Here is a 20,469-nt window from a genome sequence, read left to right on the forward strand (position 1 = left end):
CATTTAACTCCTCTGATGTCGCTGTCACTAGTGACAGCGACATAGAGGGGCATCGTGCAGGTGTTCTGGAAGGAGTCCCCGGATCCAAAATGGCTGCGGGGCTCCTTCTGGGTCCTGAAGTGAGGTGGCTAGCCGGCGCCTGCTCTGAGCAGGCGCCGGAAAGCCCTCTGCACTGCCTGTCAGATCACTGATCTGACACAGTGCTATGCAAAGTGTCAGATCAGCGATCTGATATAATATAGTGATGTCCCACCCTGGGACAATGTTATAAAGTAAAAAAAAAATAAAAATAGAATGTATAAAAAAAAAAATCCCCAAATAAAAAAATATTTTCCAATAAATCCATTTATTTATGTAAATAAAAAATAAATAAAAGTACACATATTTAGTATCGCCGAATCCGTAACAACCCGCTCTATAAAACTATCCCACTAGTTAACCCCTTCAGTGAACACCGCAAAAAATAAAAATAAAAAACGAGGCGAAAAACAATGCTTTATCATCATACTGCCGAACAAAAAGTGCAATAAAATGTGATAAAAAAGACAGATATAAATAACCATGGTAACGCTGAAAACGTCATCTTGTCCCGCAAAAAAAAAAAACCGCCATACAGCATCATCAGCAGAAAAATAAAAGTTATAGCTCTCAGAATAAAGCGATGCAAAAACAATTATTTTTTATATAAAATAGTTTTTGTGTAAAAGCGTCAAAACATAAAAAAATGATATAAATGAGGTATCGCTGTAATCATACTGACCCGAAGAATAAAACTGCTTTTATCAATTTTACCACACGCGAAACGGTATAAACGCCCCCCCAAACGAAATTCTGGAATTGCTGGTTTGTGTTCATTCTGCCTCCCAAAAATCGGAATAAAAAGTGATCAAAAAATGTCATATGCCCGAAAATGGTACCAATAAAAACGTCAACTCGTCCCGCAAAAAACAAGACCTCACATGACTCTGTGGACCAAAATATGGATAAATTATAGCTCTCAAAATGTGGTGATGCAAAAACTATTTTTTGCAATAAAAAGCGTCTTTTAGTGTGTGACGGCTGCCAGTCATAAAAATCCGCCCAAAAAAACGCTATAAAAGTAAATCAAGCCCCCCTTCATCACCCTCTAAGTTAGGGAAAAATAATACAATTTTAAGAAATGTATTTATTTCCATTTTCCCATTAGGGTTAGGGTTGGTGCTAAAGTTAGGGTTAGGGTTGGGGCTAAAGTTAGGGTTTGGATTACATTTACGGTTGGGATTAGGGTTAGGGGTGTGGTTAGGGTTATGGTTGGCATTAGGGTTAGGGGTGTGTTTGGGATAGGGTTTCAGTTAGAATTGGGGGGTTTCCACTGTTTAGGCACATCAGGGGCTCTCCAAACGCGACATGGCGTCCGATCTCAATTCCAGCCAACTCTGCGTTGAAAAAGTAAAACAGTGCTCCTTCCCTTCCGAGCTCTCCCGTGCGCCCAAACAGGGGTTTACCCCAACATATGGGGTATCAGCGTACTCAGGACAAATTGGACAACAACTTTTGGGATCCAATTTCTCCTGTTACCCTTGGGAAAATACAAAACCGGGGGCTAAAATATAATTTTTGTGGAAAAAGTTCTCACAACACATCTAGATAAGTTCCTTGGGGGGTCTAGTTTCCAAAATGGTGTCACTTGTGGGTGGTTTCTACTGTTTAGGTACATCAGGGGCTCTGCAAATGCAACGTGACGCCTGCAGACCAATCCATCTAAGTCTGCATTCCAAACGGCACTCCTTCCCTTCCAAGCTCTGCCGTGCGCCCAAACGGTGGTTTTCCCCCACATATGGGGTATCAGCGTACTGAGGACAAATTAGACAACAACTTTTGGGGTCCAATTTTTTCTGGTACCCTTGGGAAAATAAAAAATTTGAGGCGAAAAGATCATTTTTGTGAAAAAAAAATGATTTTTTTTTTTTACGACTCTACATTATAAACGTTTGTGAACCACTTGGGGGTTCAAAGTGCTCACCACACACCTAGATTAGTTCCTTAGGGGGTCTGCTTTCCCAAATGGTGTCACGTGTGGGGGGTTTCAATGTTTGGGCACATCACAGGCTCTCCAAACGCGACATGGTGTCCGATCTCAATTCCAGCAAATTTTGCATTGAAAAGTCAAATGGCGCTCCTTCCCTTCCGAGCTCTGCCATGTGCCCAAACAGTGGTTTATCCCCACATATGGGGTATCGGCGTACTCAGGACAAATTGTACAACGACTTTTGTAGTCCAATTTCTCCTGTTACCCTTGGTAAAATAAAACAAATTGGATCTGAAGTAAAAATTTTGTGAAAAAAAGTTAAATGTTCAATTTTTTTTAAACATTCCAAAAATTCCTGTGAAACACCTGAAGGGTTAATAAACTTTTTGAATGTGGTTTTGAGAACCTTGAGGGGTGCAGTTTTTAGAATGGTGTCACTTTTGGGCATTTTCTGTCATATAGACCCCTCAAAGTGACTTCAAGTGTGAGGTGGTCCCTAAAAAAAATGGTTTTGCAAATTTTGTTGTAAAAATGAGAAATCGCTGCTCAACTTTTAACCCTTATAACTTCCTAACAAAAAACATATGCTTCCAAAATTGTGCTAATGTAAAGCAGACATGTGGGTAATGTTATTTCTTAACTATTTTGTATGATATGACTCTCTAATTTAAGGGCATAAAAACTAAAAGTTTAAAAATTGCAAAATTTTCAAAATTTTCGCCATATTTCCGTTTTTTTTTTTTTTTTTTTACAAATAAACTCAAGTCAAAACGAATTTTTTTTTACCACTATCATAAAGTACAATATGTCACGAGAAAACATTCTCCGAATCACTAGGATCCGTTGAAGCATTTCAGAGTTATGACCTCATGAAGTGACAGTGGACAGAATTGAAAAAAATGGCCTGATCAGGAAGTTGAAAACAGGCTTCGGAGTGAAGGGGTTAAATGTATTATGTTTGTATTTTGTCCCTATGTTTGTGTCGGGGTTCCTGACTGAACCCTGATTTGGCTTTTATCCTAAGTCATATTGCAAGACTTGTTAAAGGGTCGATAGTGACTTGTAGGATCGCTGCTTCCAACAGGTGGCGCTGTAGAGTTCAGATCCTCTTCCTCTCTGAAGAGGCAGTTTGCACACTGATTGAACCCTGTAATTCGGTGGCTCAGGCGGAATATAGATGCACTGCATTAACTCAGTATGAACGTGTGAATACGACCTAACCTAATGCATTGTTGCTAGATGAACTGTTGTCATAGAAATAATTTCCCTATGGGTACATACAGTAAATACATAGCGGTATATAAAAAAATTTTTTTTACCCTTTCAGATTCTTCTATTATTAATCAGGATTTCCCCTCATGTAGTTCAGTTATTGACTTGACGATCAGGCCATTTGACACTCATAACGCAGGGTTGACCACAGTACTCCTTCCATGATGCCTGTTTGGCTGCATGACTTCTATATTGACAACTTATTTGCCGAATAGGTTATCAATATCAGATTGACCAGATGATAGGAGTCCGACAATCCTACCTTAAGTTGTATGCAGCTCCTGCAGCTGGATATTGTATGGAGCCCGAACAGCATGACGTGACCACTGTGCAGTGTATGGAGCCACACTGCTCCGACTGTGCACCGTGCACATCTAGCTGCAAACATCTGAGCGTGGGGATCCTGGGGTTTTGTACCCTCACCATTTTGATGTTGATGACCTCTCCAGAGGATAGGCCATCATTATGTAAGGGTATGTTCCCACTGTCAGTATTAGGCAGCGCTTTGGATGCAGCACATGTATGCTCCGTCCAAAGCGCTTCCAGCTTCTGAACGCACATGATTCCGCATGTGTTCATTGAACCCTGCGGAATAACCGCATCCTATACATTGGACAGGTGATATTTATCTTACTGAAAGTCTCCACAAGATAAATTGACATGCTGCGGTCTGGAAAGACGCGCCGCATGTCCGTCTCCACAGAGAAGCCGGAGGCGTCGGCGCACACATAGTGAGCATGGGATTTCTTGAAGTCCCATCCACTATGCTGTAACATGTGACCGCTTTGGGTTGGACGCTGCGGATTTATAACCAGATATGCGAATTAGGTGCTTGGTGCGCCCATAGTGTGGCCAAGAGTCTTGGTGCACCTGCACCTTTCCACTCACTGGCTTTGCAAGGATCCTTCACTGGTGATTGACATTGTTACGGAGAAGTGGGGTCAGTGGGTGCTCTCGTTCGCTGGCCCAGCTGTCTTCAGCAAGACTGCATGGACCACGCCTCATACCACTGAACGCCCGCTCTATCTCCCAGTGGGCAATACACTACACAGACAACACAGGGTTAAGGTAAAACAGTGTGGCAATACTTTATTGAACCACAGCACACAATAGCAAATAGAACAATCCCAACATGGCTGGAATTGTATGGGTACATGGGCGCATATAGAATATCACTGCGTCTCCACGTGTTTCCAGTATGACACGATGCCAGAGCTCCCAGGGTCGCTACTCCATCTGTGGATGAACGCACAGAGAAGGGGCAGCGACAAGCATAGGGAGATGACCAAGAACTGTCCATAGAGTCCATACAGGGTTCAGAGCCAGTTGACATGATGTCAGAGCTCCCAGGGTCGCTACTCCATCTGTGGATGAACGCACAGAGCAGGGGCAGCGACAAGCATAGGGAGATGACCAAGAACTGTCCATAGAGTCCATACAAGGTTCAGAGCCAGTTGACATGATGTCAGAGCTCCCAGGGTCGCTACTCCATCTGTGGATGAACGCACAGAGAAGGGGCAACGACAAGCATAGGGAGATGACCAAGAACTGTCCATAGAGTCCATACAAGGTCCAAAGCCAGTTAACACGAGAGTCACCACCTGTCTTATCAGACCATCTCCATGGAACCAGGCGACCAGCGGGTCCCAACCCTGTCTTTCTCCAAACATATCCATGGTGCAGAGATGGTCACTGGATCAGATCTGTGTCCTTCCAACCGGAGCCGAAAACCCCTAGGTTGTATCCTATAGAATCCTAGACCAGTGTCCCTCGCGATGGTGCCATGATGAATTGGCTGCAGTCCATTCTTCTGTCTGTAGTGAGGTTTGCAGAATGTCTTGCTGGTAGCTCTGTGTACTTCAGTCTCTCAGGATGTGAACTCTGAGTCAATTTATACCCAAGGCATGTAAGCTATTTTTAGAATTACCCAGGGTCTTTCAGTCCAACATCAAGATATAGTAAACAATGGTGATGGGATTAAGTAGCACTATTAGCATATAAGCACACATCAATAAACAAAGCTTAACCCACTCAATGTACAGTCACTATTACAGACTAAGGGTACTGTCACACAGTGGCATTTTGATCGCTACAACGGCACGATTTGTGACGTTCCAGCGATATACTTACGATCTCGCTGTGTCTGACACGCTACTGCGATCAGGGACCCCGCTGAGAATCGTACGTTGTAGCAGATCGTTTGAAACTTTCTTTCGTCGTCAAGTGTCCCGCTGTGGTGGCATGATCGCATGGTGTAACAAAGGTGTGCACGATATTGTATACGATGTGCGCATAGTAACCAACAGCTTCTACATCGCAAACACGTCATGAAATTATCGCTCCAGCGTCGTGCATTGCGAAGTGTGACCGCAGTCTACGACGCTGGAGTGATAATGGTGCGATGCTGGAGCGTCACGGATCGTGCCGTCATAGCGACCAAAGTGCCACTGTGAGACGGCACCCTTACACAGTATGTTAGATAGTATATCAGTGGCAGTCTGTCTTTTTGACCCACCAGACATAAACACTTAAATTCACAAGCCAATATATAGATAAAAAAACAGTTCTTTTGTTTATTCAAAAACGTAGCTGTCTGGGTAATTAAGATACAATCTGGTTTCTTCACAGACATCTTGAGTGTTATGACCACTGTATTCAGAGAAAGCTCAGGCAAGCCAGTGCTGTCAATCATCACTGAGGGAGGCGGGAACATGCAAATACAATGGGTTGACCCTGCACTGAGCCTGTTGGCCACACCCAGGGTGCACCGAGGACCGTAAATTAGTTCATCTTATTAAGCTTGTTCCTGCAGAAGGGAGGCAGTGATTAGAAGACTAAAGATGTGATTTTTGTTATATGGGCTGTATCTCCTACAAGGTGTATAGTTTATAGACCAGTTTGGGATGACCGATTCCCTTTAATTTTTTCCCCAATGATCTTTTATTGGTGCCATTGTTTGAGAAGTGTACTTTCTGGCTCTGTACTTTGTTTTATGACTGTATCAGATGACTTCTTTAGTTTCCTTGTTTTCTCATTCTGGTTACTTAGTTGTACTAATGGGCTGGGATTGTCCCTGGCTGTCACTAAGCAATGGAGCAATAGAGTGTGCCCCACAGTAGACATTAACGAGAACAAAGTAATCATTAAATAGAATCTGTGTTCTGGGAAAAGTGTTTAAAAAGATCTCCCAACAGTTTTTATTCTTTTTATAGCTGTGTCTGGCTGACAACCAATACAGCGGCCATTGAAACTCCAGTGGTGGTTGTCCTCAGCTTTCCTTAGCCATGAACAAGAATCCCACAGTTTTCCAGTGATTGATCCTCAGCACATATATTGCTTCGTACGTTTTTGTCCAGCTAATGGAAGCCATATTGGTTAACCCCTTCATGACCCAGCCTATTTTGACCTTAAAGACCTTGCCGTTTTTTGCAATTCTGACCAGTGTCCCTTCATGAGGTAATAACTCAGGAACGCTTCAATGGATCCTAGCGGTTCTGAGATTGTTTTTTCGTGACATATTGGGCTTCATGTTAGTGGTAAATTTAGGTCAATAAATTCTGTGTTTATTTGTGATAAAAACGGAAATTTGGCGAAAATTTTGAAAATTTCGCAATTTTCACATTTTGAATTTTTATTCTGTTAAACCAGAGAGTTATGTGACACAAAATAGTTAATAAATAACATTTCCCACACGTCTACTTTACATCAGCACAATTTTGGAAACAAAATTTTTTTTTGCTAGGAAGTTATAAGGGTTAAAATTTGACCAGCGATTTCTCATTTTTACAACGAAATTTACAAAACCATTTTTTTTAGGGACCACCTCACATTTGAAGTCAGTTTGAGGGGTCTATATGGCTGAAAATACCCAAAAGTGACACCATTCTAAAAACTGCACCCCTCAAGGTGCACAAAACCACATTCAAGAAGTTTATTAACCCTTCAGGTGCTTCACAGCAGCAGAAGCAACATGGAAGGAAAAAATGAACATTTAACTTTTTAGTCACAAAAATGATTTTTCAGCAACAATTTTTTTATTTTCCCAATGGTAAAAGGAGAAACTGAACCACGTACGTTGTTGTCCAATTTGTCCTGAGTACGCTGATACCTCATATGTGGGGGTAAACCACTGTTTGGGCGCACGGCAGGGCTTGGAAGGGAAGGAGCGCCATTTGACTTTTTGAATGAAAAATTGGCTGCACTCTTTAGCGGACACCATGTCACATTTGGAGAGCCCCCGTGTGCCTAAAAATTGGAGCTCCCCCACAAGTGACCCCATTTTGGAAACTAGACGCCCCAAGGAACTTATCTAGATGCATAGTGAGCCCTTTAAACCCCCAGGTGCTTCACAAATTGATCCGTAAAAATGAAAAAGTACTTTTTTTTCACAAAAAAATTCTTTTAGCTTCAATTTTTTCATTTTCACATGGACAACAGGATAAAATGGATCCTAAAATTTGTTTGGCAATTTCTCCTGAGTACACCGATACTTCACATGTGGGGGTAAACCACTGTTTGGGCACATGGTAAGGCTCGGAAGGGAAGGAGCGCCATTTGACTTTTTGAATGAAAAATTATCTCCATCGTTAGCGGACACCATGTCGCGTTTGGAGAGACCCTGTGTGCTTAAACATTGGAGCTCCCCCACAAGTGACCCCATTTTGGAAACTGGACCCCCCAAGGAACTTATCTAGATGCCTAGTGAGCACTTTAAACCCTCAGGTGCTTCACAAATTGATCCGTAAAAATGAAAAAGTACTTTTTTTTCACAAAAAATTTATTTTCGCCTCAATTTTTTCATTTTCACATGGGCAATAGGATAAAATGGATCCTAAAATTTGTTGAGCAATTTCTCCCGAGTACGCCGATACCTCATATGTGGGGGTAAACCACTGTTTGGGCACACGGCAGGGCTCGGAAGGGAAGGCGCGCCTTTTAACTTTTTGAATGGAAAATTAGCTCCAATTGTTAGCGGACACCATGTCGCATTTGGAGAGCCCCTGTGTGCCTATGCAATGGAGCTCCCCCACAAGTGACCCCATTTTGGAAACTAGACCCCCCAAGGAACTTATCTAGATGCATACTGAGCACTTTAAACCCCCAGGTGCTTCACAGAAGTTTATAATGCAGAGCCATGAAAATAAAAAATAATTTTTCTTTTCTCAAAAATGATTTTTTAGCCTGGAATTTCCTATTTTGCCAATGGTAATAGGAGAAATTGGACCACAAAAGTTGTTGTCCAGTTTGTCCTGAGTATGCAGATACCCCATATGTGGGGGTAAACCACTGTTTGGGCGCACGGCAGGGCTCAGAAGGGAAGGCACGCCATTTGGCTTTTTAAATGGAAAATTATCTCCAATCATTAGCGGACACCATGTCGCGTTTGGAGAGCCCCTGTGTGCCTAAACATTGGAGATCCCCCACAAATTACCCCATTTTGGAAACTAGACCCCCAAAGGAACTAATCTAGATGTGTAGTGAGCACTTTGAACCCTCAAGTGCTTCACAGAAGTTTATAACGCAGAGCCATGAAAATAAAAAAAAAAAATTATTTTCTCAAAAATGAATTTTAGCCCGCAATTTTTTATTTTCCCAAGGGTAACAGGAGAAATTTGACCCCAAAAGTTGTTGTCCAGTTTCTCTTGAGTACGCTGATACCCCATATGTGGGGGTAAACCACTGTTTAGGCACATGCTGGGGCTCGGAAGTGAAGTAGTGACGTTTTGAAATGCAGACTTTGATGGAATGCTCTGTGGGCGTCACGTTGCGTTTGCAGAGCCCCTGATGTGGCTAAACAGTAGAAACCCCCCACAAGTGACCCCATTTTGGAAACTAGACCCCGAAAGGAACTTATCTAGATGTGAGGTGAGCACTTTGAACCCCCAAGTGCTTCACAGAAGTTTATAACGCAGAGCCGTGAAAATAATAAATACGTTTTCTTTCCTCAAAAATAATTTTTTAGCCCAGAATTTTTTATTTTCCCAAGGGTTACAGGAGAAATTGGACCACAAAAGTTGTTGTCCAGTTTCTCCTGAGTACGCTGATGCCCCATGTGTGGGGGTAAACCACTGTTTGGGCACACGTGGGGGCTCAGAAGGGAAGTAGTGACTTTTGAAATGCAGACTTTGATGGAATGGTCTGCGGGCGTCACGTTGCGTTTGCAGAGCTCCTGGTGTGCCTAAACAGTAGAAACCCCCCACAAGTGACCCCATTTTGGAAACTAGACCCCCCAAGGAACTTATCTAGATATGTGGTGAGCACTTTGAACCCCCAAGTGCTTCACAGACGTTTACAACGCAGAGCCGTGAAAATAAAAAATCATTTTTCTTTCCTCAAAAATGATGTTTTAGCAAGCAATTTTTTTATTTTCTCAAGGGTAACAGGAGAAATTGGACCCCAGTAATTGTTGCGCAGTTTGTCCTGAGTATGCTGGTACCCCATATGTGGGGGTAAACCACTGTTTGGGCACACGTCGGGGTTCGGAAGTGAGGGAGCACCATTTGAATTTTTGAATACAAGATTGGCTGGAATCAATGGTGGCGCCATGTTGCGTTTGGAGACCCCCTGAAGTGCCTAAACAGTGGAAACCCCTCAATTCTACCTCCAACACACCCCTAACCCTTATCCCAATTGTAGCCGTAACCCTAATCACAACCCTAACCCCAACACACCCCTAACCACAACCCTAACCCCAACACACCCCTAACCCTAACCACAACCCTAATTCCAACCCAACTCTAAGGCTATGTGCCAACGTTGCGGATTTGTATGAGATTTTTCAGCATCATTTTTGAAAAATCCGCGGGTAAAAGGCACTGCGTTTTACCTGTGGATTTACCGTGGATTTCCAGTGTTTTTTTGTGCGGATTTCACCTGTGGATTCCTATTGAGGAACAGGTGTAAAACGCTGCGGAATCCGCACAAAGAATTGACATGCTGCGGAAAATACAACGCAGCGTTCCCGCGCGGTATTTTCTGCACCATGGGCACAGCGGATTTGGTTTTCCATATGTTTACATGGTACTGTAAACCTGATGGAACACTGCTGCGGATCCGCAGCGGCCAATCCGCACCGTGTGCACATATACCTTTAGAATTAGGCTGTGCACACGCTGCGGAAAACGCTGCGGATCCGCAGCAGTTTCCCATGAGTTTACAGTTCAATGTGAACCTATGGGAACCAAAAATCGCTGTACACATGCTGCGGAAAAACTGCACGGAAACGCAGCGGTTTACATTCCGCAGCATGTCACTTCTTTCTGCGGATTCCGCAGCGGTTTTACAACTGCTCCAATAGAAAATCGCAGTTGTAAAACCGCAGTGAAATGCGCAGAAAAACCGCGGTAAATCCACGATAAATCGGCAGCGGTTTAGCACTGTGGATTTTTCAAATCCGCTGCGGAAAAATCCGCATAGGACCAGAATACGTGTGCACATACCGAAACCCTAACCCTAGCCCTAACCCTACCCCTAACCCTACCCCTAACCCTACCCCTAACCCTAACCCTACCCCTAACCCTAACCCTAACCCTAACCCTACCCCTAACCCTAACCCTACCCCTAACCCTACCCCTAACCCTAACCCTAGTTCTTACCCCAACCTTAGTGAAAAAAAAAAAAATTCTTTATTTTTTTTATTGTCCCTATCTATGGGGGTGACAAAGGGGGGGGGTCATTTACTATTTTTTTATTTTGATCACTGAGATAGGTTATATCTCAGTGATCAAAATTCACTCTGGAACGAATCTGCCGGCCGGCAGATTCGGCGGGCGCACTGCACATGCGCCCGCCATTTTGGAAGATGGCGGCGCCCAGGAAAGAAGACGGACGGACCTCGGGCGGCCAGGTAAGTATAAGGGGGGGGGGAGATCAGGGCACGGGGGGGCGTCGGAGCATGGGGGAGTGGATCGGATCATGGGGGGGGTGGATCGGAACACGGGAGGGAGGATTGGAGCACGGGGAAGGATTGGAGCACGGGGTGAGGGATCGCTGTGCGGGGGGGGTGGATCGGAGCACGGGGGGGTCGCTGTGTGCGGGGGGGGGATCGGAGTGCGGGGGGGTTTGATTGGAGCGCGGGGGGTGTGATTGGTGCACGGGGAAGCGGACAGGAGGACGGGGGAGCGGAGCACAGGACGGAGGGGAGCGGACCACAGATCGGGGGGCTGGGGGGGCGATCGGAGGGGTGGGGTGGGTGCACATAAGTGTTTCCAGCCATGGCCGATGATATTGCAGCATCGGCCATGGCTGGATTGTAATATTTCACCAGTTTTTTAGGTGAAATATTACAAATCGCTCTGATTGGCAGTTTCACTTTCAACAGCCAATCAGAGCGATCGTAGCCACGAGGGGGTGAAGCCACCCCCCCTGGGCTAAACTACCACTCCCCCTGTCCCTGCAGATCGGGTGAAATGGGAGTTAACCCTTTCACCCGGCCTGCAGGGACGCGATCTTTCCATGACGCATATGCTGCGTCATGGGTCGGAATGGCACCGACTTTCATGACGCAGCGTATGCGTCAAAGGTCGGGAAGGGGTTAATATTAAACCACTTGTCTGTCCAGAGACAATCCCTTTAGAAAGCAGCAGCCGTGACCATCGCTCTCCTGCCTCCGCAGCATAGTTTGCTGTTTGGCCACTAGTGGGTGACCAGTCCATGAATTTTGGAAATTCCTAATCTCTGATCTTGCACGATGAGGGTTGCGCTGCTGCCGTTTTGTATATTTCACGACTTCTCACGATGTAATTGAGCTTCACCGTTTTGCTGCAGGAACAAAAAAAATGAAATGTCATGTCTCTATCAGTGAGCTCTCGCAGTAAATGGTGGCGCTTTATATTATTTATAACACTTGATAATTACATCCGTTGTTTCCATCTCATCCTAAAGTGCTCATAAAAGATTCAGTGAAATGATACAGAAAGAAAACAGAAGCAACATTGAATCTGCCAGAGTCCCCAAGGAGAAGTTTCTCACTTTGCCTGAATTAAAGGTAATTGTGTTTTCTGTGGAAGTAAATGCCGTCCGATCATGAAATCCTCACTGTCTCCGATAATGTAACTCGCCTCCCGAAAAATGGAATACATTGAATTTAACAATTAGCTTGTTTAGTTTCCAGACTATGAACACAACGGCAGTATATAAGGGGGCATGAACCCATAATGGCCTTAAGTCTAAGGCATACGTGCCCAACATAACTCTGAAAGGGGATTGTCACCAATATTAATATGTATAGTTTTCTCAAGATGGATGATAAATGCACAATGGCAGCATTGGGACCCCAAATAGTAAAGTGGGGATTCCAAGCCACTGTTTTCTGCACCCAGACACTCCATTCAATGTCTGACAGAACATTTTACTACTCATTCCAGCATAAAACCAATCCTATTGTATACAGCTCAAGTCCTTGAAGGGAGCACTGACAACAAAACGGACATGATAGTAAACTCCTAGGCATAGATGACAAAAAAGCTGCCTTCTTTTAGGACTTAAGCTGCTCCTGTAAGTTTTGTCTCTTCATATGAATAGTAAGTAATAGAGTTCAGTAATTAAAAGGAACCTGTCGGCACTGATATTGCTATTAACGTGCAGATATAGGGTTAATAGCATTATGAAGGTGCCTGTCTGCTGTACCGAAAGTGCGACACTCAAGAGAAAATGAACTTTACTGCTCCTGAGAGCCGCCAGCTTTCAGTCATACATTGGTGCCCAAAGTAATTGGAATCACGGCGCACAGTACTGAGAGTGGCTGCTGTACGCATGGCCTGGCACTGACTGACAGCCGTCTCTACAGTACATCGGTGCCAAACCAGCTGACAGTAAGTGCCAGGGCAAGCTTACATCTCCCAATCTCCGTGCCGTGAGCAGTGACTGTCATTGCACATGTATGACTGAAAGCGGGCGGCTCTCGAGAGAAATAAAATTAATTTTCTCCTGGGCGGCACACTTTTAGTACAGTGACTGGACACCTTCATAATGCTATTAACCTTCAGATCAACCCCACATCTAGATGTTAATAGCATTATCAAACCTGACAGGTTTCCTTTAACCCTTTTCTGAAATAATAATCCGTCCATGTTCCCTGGGCCTTTTTGACTATAAACAGAATATTATGTCTGAGTGGTTGCCCACGCAAACAGATGGTGTGCGGGCGATTGCCGCCGGGTGTCAGCTGATTCACAGACCGCTCCCAGCACTTTAATCCCCGAAATGCTGCGATCAAACATGATCGTAGCATTCCGGAAGCCGGCAGAGGGCTGACAGCTCCTTTGGCTTTGGATCAGAGACCCCGCGGCATGATGCAGGGTCCCGATCGTTGCCATGACGACATCTGGGTCACCAGCGCTAGGAAACTTGCTGATCATGCAAGTCTCTCTGTCAGTGCAGAGCTGACAGTTTCTGCAGATTGGGATTACTGCTTCATCTCCATGCTATGGAAGCGATCACCCTGCAAAAAATGATTGTCCCATAGTGGGGCAAAGAAAACAAGTAAAAAATTTTTTTTAAAATAATTGTAGAAATATCTTAAAAAAATCAAGATATTGTATTTCAAAACAAATATTTGAATGAAAAAAACAAACAATAAAAGTACACATAATTTGTTATTTCCATGTCCGTAACTATCCGACCCATAAAACTGTCCCACTAGTTAACCCCTGAATTGCTTGTTTTTGTTCATTCTTCATCACAAAAATCAGAATAGAAAGCGATCAAAAAATGTCATGTGCCTGAAAATGGTACCAAAAAAACGTCAACTCGTCCCACAAAAAATGAATCTGTGGACCAAAATATGGAAAAATTATAGCTCTCAAAATGTGGTGGTGCAATAAAAAGCATCTATTAGTGTGTGACAGCAGCCAAACATGAATACATGCTATAAATCTAGTATCGCTGTAATCCCACTGACCCGAAGAATAAAGTCACTCAATCACTTATACCGCACAAGGAATGGTGCAAAAAATAAATAAATAAATCCAATTCTTCAGATGCTATTGATTTTTCATTCTGCCTTCCAAAGAGCGCAATAAGGCTCAGCGCACATTTATCCTGTGCTCTGCGCTCAACGTTTACACTGGGGTGTCCGTGTAAATCTCTGAAATACATGAATCAGACGGAACCTCTGGTGGAAGATTCCCTATAATGAGGCAGATGGAGGCACTGTGGACGCCGTCTGACCTGTGATTCGGCGGTGTCCATCTTATTAGAATTGCATAAAAGTGCCGCCGGCCACAGTTTTGTGCATTTCTGAAAAGGACACCGCTGAACAGAGGCCAGCCAGAGTCCAGAGTAAATCTGCTGCCTCATTATGGTGAATGGATCCCTCAGGGTTTCATCTGAATCACATCAGTCAGAGATTTAGATGGAAAACCAAAGTAAGTGCTTAGCGTAGAGAGCCAGATAAATGTGATCTTAAACGTTATGTAAAATGTTCCCGATAAAAGCTTCAACTCAATCCACAATGAAGCAAGCCCTGGCTCAGGTTTGTCATCTGTTAACGGAAATATAGCTGTCTTCCGCGTTACTGGTAGTAAAGGCTCTGGAAAAGCGAAATGGCTCCTCACCCGCCAAAAGAAATTCAGCAAATTCTTCTCTCCCAAATCCAAAATCCTCCCTTCTGAGCCCCATGGTGCACCTAAACCACATATTGCATCCACATTTGGCATTTATGAAGCGATGAGACCCCGCCTAACTTACGAGTGCTTGTCTCCAGAAGCACGGGATGGGCATAACGTACTGGTGACTGGAATGTTTTGGTCACTACAGCGTACTGGTCACTACAACGGCAGTTTGCAAATTTCACTCGGCAACATTAATTGCTGCATTTTCTGAAAAATACCCATGGAGTCAAAATCCTCACTACACCTGTAGATAAATTCCCCAACGGGTATAGTTTCCCTAATGGGGTCACTTGAGGGGGATTCTGCTCTTCTAGCAATTAGGGGTTCTGTATATGGAGTCTGCAAACTGTTCTAGGAAAATCTGCGCTCCAGGTGGCACATAGCACTCAGTCCCTCCCGAGTCTCTCCATATGGTTAAGTAGTATTTTGGTGCCATTTTTACCCACTTCTTGTGTAAAAGTGTAAAATCTGGGGCTAAAACTAAATTTTGGTGGTAAAAATGTAGTTACTTTTTCTTCACTGCTCAATGGTATAAAATTCTGTGACACACCCATGGTGTCAGTATGATCACTGCACCCCTAGAATTCATTGAGAGGTGTAGTTTGTATAATGGGGTCACTTATGGGGGGTTCTGCTGTGTTGGCACCTCAAGGGCTCTCCCAGTGGATCATGGCACCTGCAAACCACAACCGTAAAATCTGTGGCTCCTTGCCTTCTGAGCTTTGCACTGTGCCTGAAAAATATTTCCCGATTACATGTAGGGCATTGGTGCACTCAGGAAAAAATGGACCTCAGTTTGTTGTAAATAAAAAAAAAATAAAAAAAATTCCTACTAGCCCTTACAAAAATTTTAAACGTTGGGTATAAAACAACAATTTATTGGTGAAAATGTAATTTATTCTTTCTTCACACTCAATGGTATAAAATTCTGTGAGGCACATGTGGGGTCAATCCGATCACTGCACCCCTAGATGAATTCATTGGGAAGTGTAGTTTGTAAAATGAGTTCACATATAGGGGGTTTCTTTTGTTCTGGCACCTCAGGGGCTCTGCCAATGTGACATGGCACACTCAAACCATTCCAGCAAAATCTGAACTCCAATATGGCGCCTCTTCCCTTCTGAGCTTTGCCCTGTGCCTCAGTATTCCCCTACATATGGGGTACCTGCATACTCAGGAGAAATTGCACAACAAATTGTATCGTGCAATTTTTCCTGTTACCCTTATGAAAATGCAATATTTTGTGCTAAAAACATATATTTGTGGGGAAAATTTGATTTTTTTTATTTTTACGGCTCAATGTTATAAACTTCTATGAAGTACCTGAGGGTTTAATGTGCTCACCGCACATCTAGATAAGTTCCCTACGAGGTCTAGTTTCCAAAATGGTGTCACTTGTTGGGGGTTCCCCTGTTTAGGCACATCAGAGGCTCTCCAAACACGACACGATGTCCGCCAATTGTTCCAGCAAATTTTGCATTCAAAAAGTCAAATGGCGCTCCTTCCCTTCCACTGTGTGCCCAAACAGTGGTTTTCACCCTCATATGGGGTATCGGCATGCTCAGGAGAAATGACACAACAAATTTTGGGGTCCATTTTTTCCTGTTACCCTTTTTAAAATTAAAATATTTGGATCTGAAGTCAACTTCTTGTGAAATAAAGTTAAATGTTAATTTTATTTTTTCAAAAAATTCCTGTGAAGCACCTGAAGGGTTAATAAACTTTTTGAATGTGGTTTTGAGCACCTTGAGGGGTGCAGTTTTTGGAATGGTGTCACTTTTGGGTATCTTCATATAGACCCCTCAAAGTGACTTCAAATGTGAGGTGGTCCCTAAAAAAAAATGTTTTTGTAAATTTTGTTTGAAAAATCGCTGGTTAACTTTTAACCCTTATAACTTCCTAACAAAAAACAATTTTGGTTCCAAAATAGTGCTGATGTAAAGTAGACATGTGGGAAATGTTACTTATTAAGTATTTTGTGTGATATATCTCTGTGATTAAAGGGAACCTGTCACCCCCAAAATCGAGGGTGACCTAAGACCACCGGCATCAGGGGCTTATCTACAGCATTCTGTAATGCTGTAGATAAGCCCCCGATGTATCCTGAAAAATGAGAAAAAGAGGTTAGATTATACTCACCCAGGGGCGGTCCAGCTGCAGTCCGGTCCGGCGCCAACCATCATCTTACGATGATGTCCTCTTCTGGTCTTCACGCTGCGGCTCCGGCACAGGCGTACTTTGTCTGCCTTGTTGAGGACAGAGCAAAGTATTGCAGTGCGCAGGCGCTGGGCCTTTCTGACCTTTCCCGGCGCCTGCGCACTGCAGTACTTTGCTCTGTCCTCAACAAGGCAGACAAAGTACGCCTGTGCCGGAGCCGCAGCGTGAAGACCAGAAGAAGACGTCATCCTATGAAGATGGGAGGCACCGGCCCGCGACGCCCATCGGATTGGAGCGCCCGCCCAGGTGAGTATAATCTAACCTCATTTTCTCATCTTTCAGGATACATCAGGGGCTTAACTACATACTTACAGAATGCTGTAGATAAGCCCTTGATGCCGGTGGGCTTAGCTCACCGTCGATTTTGGGGGTGACAGGTTCCCTTTAAGGGCATGAAAATTCAAAGTTGGAAAATTGCAAAATTTTAAAAGTTTTTGCCAAATTTGTTTTTTTTGTCTTTTTTTACAAATAATCGCAAGTCGTACCAAAGAAATGTTACCACTATCATGAAGTACAATATGTCACAAAAAAAAGGCGTCAGAATCACTGGTATCCGTTGAAGCTTTCCAGAGTTATAACCTCATAAAATCACAGTGGTCAGAATTGAAAAAATCGGCCCGGTCATTAACGTGCAAACCACCCTCGAGGGTAAAGGGGTTAAAATGGAAAAGTTATTTTTTTCTAACGACACATATCAAAAGGAATCTATGAACAATAACCTTAATATGTAAAGACAGACCTGATACAGGATAATGGATGGCATTGATTCACATTGATGGGAGCACTTAAATATTTTTACTTTAAGGGTTATTCTCATTATATTAAAAGGGTAAAAGTGCTTGTAAAAACAAGAAACTTTGCAATTTATTAAAATCATTTACTAAATCTTTTTCATTCTCCAAAATAGAAGGAATTTACATTTTTGTAAGTTAATGTTCATTGTCTAGGATTTTGGCAACTTCGGCGGTCAGCTGTAGCTGGTCTCCTAGGCAAGGTGGGCAGTACTAACAAGCACTTTTCCATAGAGCTTGTAATTACTGCTCTGAAGGTAGCACACTGTTGGCTTCAGAGCCAGTGCCCCCCTATGATGGGCAAAGCCAAAGCTGCCTGTTTTTGCAGTATCGAGAGGGCACAGTTCAAGTTCGTTGTGCAACGCTTGTTCGCACTGTCAGTCAGGTGGGCATCACCCCAGAGTAAGCAGAAGAAAGATGAGACAACCCCTACAACATTGTTACTTCATAGCTCTACAGACATGATGGTCTCCACAGTTTGGTGCATTATTTCTCTGATTCTATGTTGATAAATGCTACAGTTTGGGTTTCTGTGGCTAGAAATGACAACATGCCACCCTATATTAATCTGGTTAACCCTATCTTGCTTAAACAAACACCCTTTTTATTTTGTGGCACAGAGAAATTTCATAGCTGTAGATATTAGTGATGAGCGAGTGTACTCGTTGCTCGGGTTTTCCTGAGCACGCTCGGGTGATCTCCCAAGTATTTGTTACTGCTTGAAGATTTAGTTTTCTTCGGGGCAGCTGAATGATTTACAGCTACTAGACCGCTTGAACACATGTGGGGATTCCCTAGCAACCAGGCAACCCCCACATGTACTCAGCCTGGCTAGTAGCTGTAAATCTTTCAGCTGAGGCAATGAAAACTAAATCTCCGAACACTAACAAATACTCGGTGATCATCGAGTGTACTCGCTCATCACTAGTAGATATGTGATCAATGCCATTATTCAATAAATAACCTTTTGGAACTTTTCCAGGCCCTTTTCAGTTTCATCTTTACTTCCTTGCAGGCAAACCCCTTCAGGTATCGTATTTGCCAAGTCTTCTCCACGGCAGAACAAGCTGATGACAGCATGTCTTTTGAAGATTTCCTCGACATGCTAAGTGCTTTCAGTGACTCTGCGACACTCGAAGTGAAGTCTCATTATGCCTTCAGAATCTTTGGTGAGGATGTTTTAATAAAAAAAAAATTTTAATTTTCTCCTTGAAGGGAAAAAAAAACATAGAGGATGTTTGGTACAGCCCCGTCAATTTGGCAAAGTGGTGGGTGTCATTCATTTGTTTCAATACTTCTGGATCCCTGACACCAGCCATGGCTACCTCTAGTATATCCTTGTCAGTGATGGCAATATATGGCTAATATCCTCTGTTCAAGTGGCTGTGAAACAAGTAGGTGAGAGTAGTCTGTGTAGATGGCTATATTGCCACTTTACGGATCTGACATGTACGTATGGATGTCTCCAGCGAGTGATGCATTACATAGAGAGGAGAGGAGATGCAGAATGTCTTGTTGTAGAGGTTGGCCACTACTTTTACATTGACACCCTATCCATAAGATATGGCATCAATGTCTGATCAGCCATTGTCCGGCACTCGGCATCTCCATGATCACCTGTTATCGGTGGTGGTGGCAGCTGGCCAGAAGTGCTTACTGGGGGAGATTGGCCGCCGTAGGGTACTATTCAGTTCAATAGGAGGCGGATGTGCTACGCTAGTTGAGTCACTCAATTGTAATATTCATATGTATAGATTTCTCTTTGTAGCTACATAGGTGTACAGCTCATAGCCTAAATTTGCATAACCAGCATAAAACTAAACGACTGCCATCCATTATCTAACCAACCAAAAGGGTTTTTATCCTATTTTGTCATTTCTAATTGCCAAGAGAAACGAGGTGCTATTAAAGTAGAGAAAGAGCTTTCCCAACACGTTTCATTCTTATGGGCTTCATCAGGGTAATGGTCGCAGTTGCCTCAAGTTCCTGATGATGCTTGTAAGGGTGAAACGTGTTGGGAAGGCTCTTTCTCTATTTTAATAGCACCTTGTTCCTCTGGTCATTAGACATTACAAGATCGTATACAATACCTGATGTTTAGATAATAAATCGTAGTCTTTTTGGTTTACATCAGTTATTGAAATTTAAGCTGTTGGAGCTGTACACCTGGTATAGCTACAAATAGGTAGAATACAAATATATACTATATATGTATGTATATATGTACAGTGTATATATATATATATATGTGTGTGTTTTAATGTGCGCCTTGACAGATGATTTGCACTAGTTACTCTTTTTTTTTTTTAAATTTAACTATTAAAAGTTATGTTTTATTTTGCATTGCTTAAAATGTGATTTATTTTTTATGTTTTGCTTTCGTATTTAAAAATGAGCAGCAGAAAATTGGGCTCTTTGGCTCTCTAGTTGTCAGTGTAGAAGCTAGAGAATATTTCAAGATTATTTATTTCTTTTAAATGTGGATCATTTAATTAAAAAAAAAAATCTACTGGTATCTTGATCTCAATCATACCATTTTCAGATGGCACATTCCCTCTGCACGAGAATC

At 43.1% G+C, this 20,469-nt stretch overlaps 1 protein-coding gene across 3 annotated transcripts in view; it reads left to right on the forward strand.

The window, feature by feature from the left end:
- Positions 1–20,469, forward strand: part of CIB1 (calcium and integrin binding 1) — a 51,906-nt gene that overhangs the window by 9,583 nt on the left and 21,854 nt on the right. For all 3 annotated transcript variants that reach the window (XM_069766176.1, XM_069766177.1, XM_069766178.1), the window contains exons 3-4: positions 12,164–12,266; positions 18,916–19,069. In XM_069766176.1, the coding sequence (XP_069622277.1) occupies positions 12,164–12,266; positions 18,916–19,069 (257 nt within the window). The remainder of the gene's footprint in view (positions 1–12,163; positions 12,267–18,915; positions 19,070–20,469) is intronic.

This window comes from Ranitomeya imitator, chromosome 4 (assembly GCF_032444005.1).
Source record: "Ranitomeya imitator isolate aRanImi1 chromosome 4, aRanImi1.pri, whole genome shotgun sequence".
NCBI classification, from domain to species: Eukaryota; Metazoa; Chordata; class Amphibia; order Anura; family Dendrobatidae; genus Ranitomeya; species Ranitomeya imitator.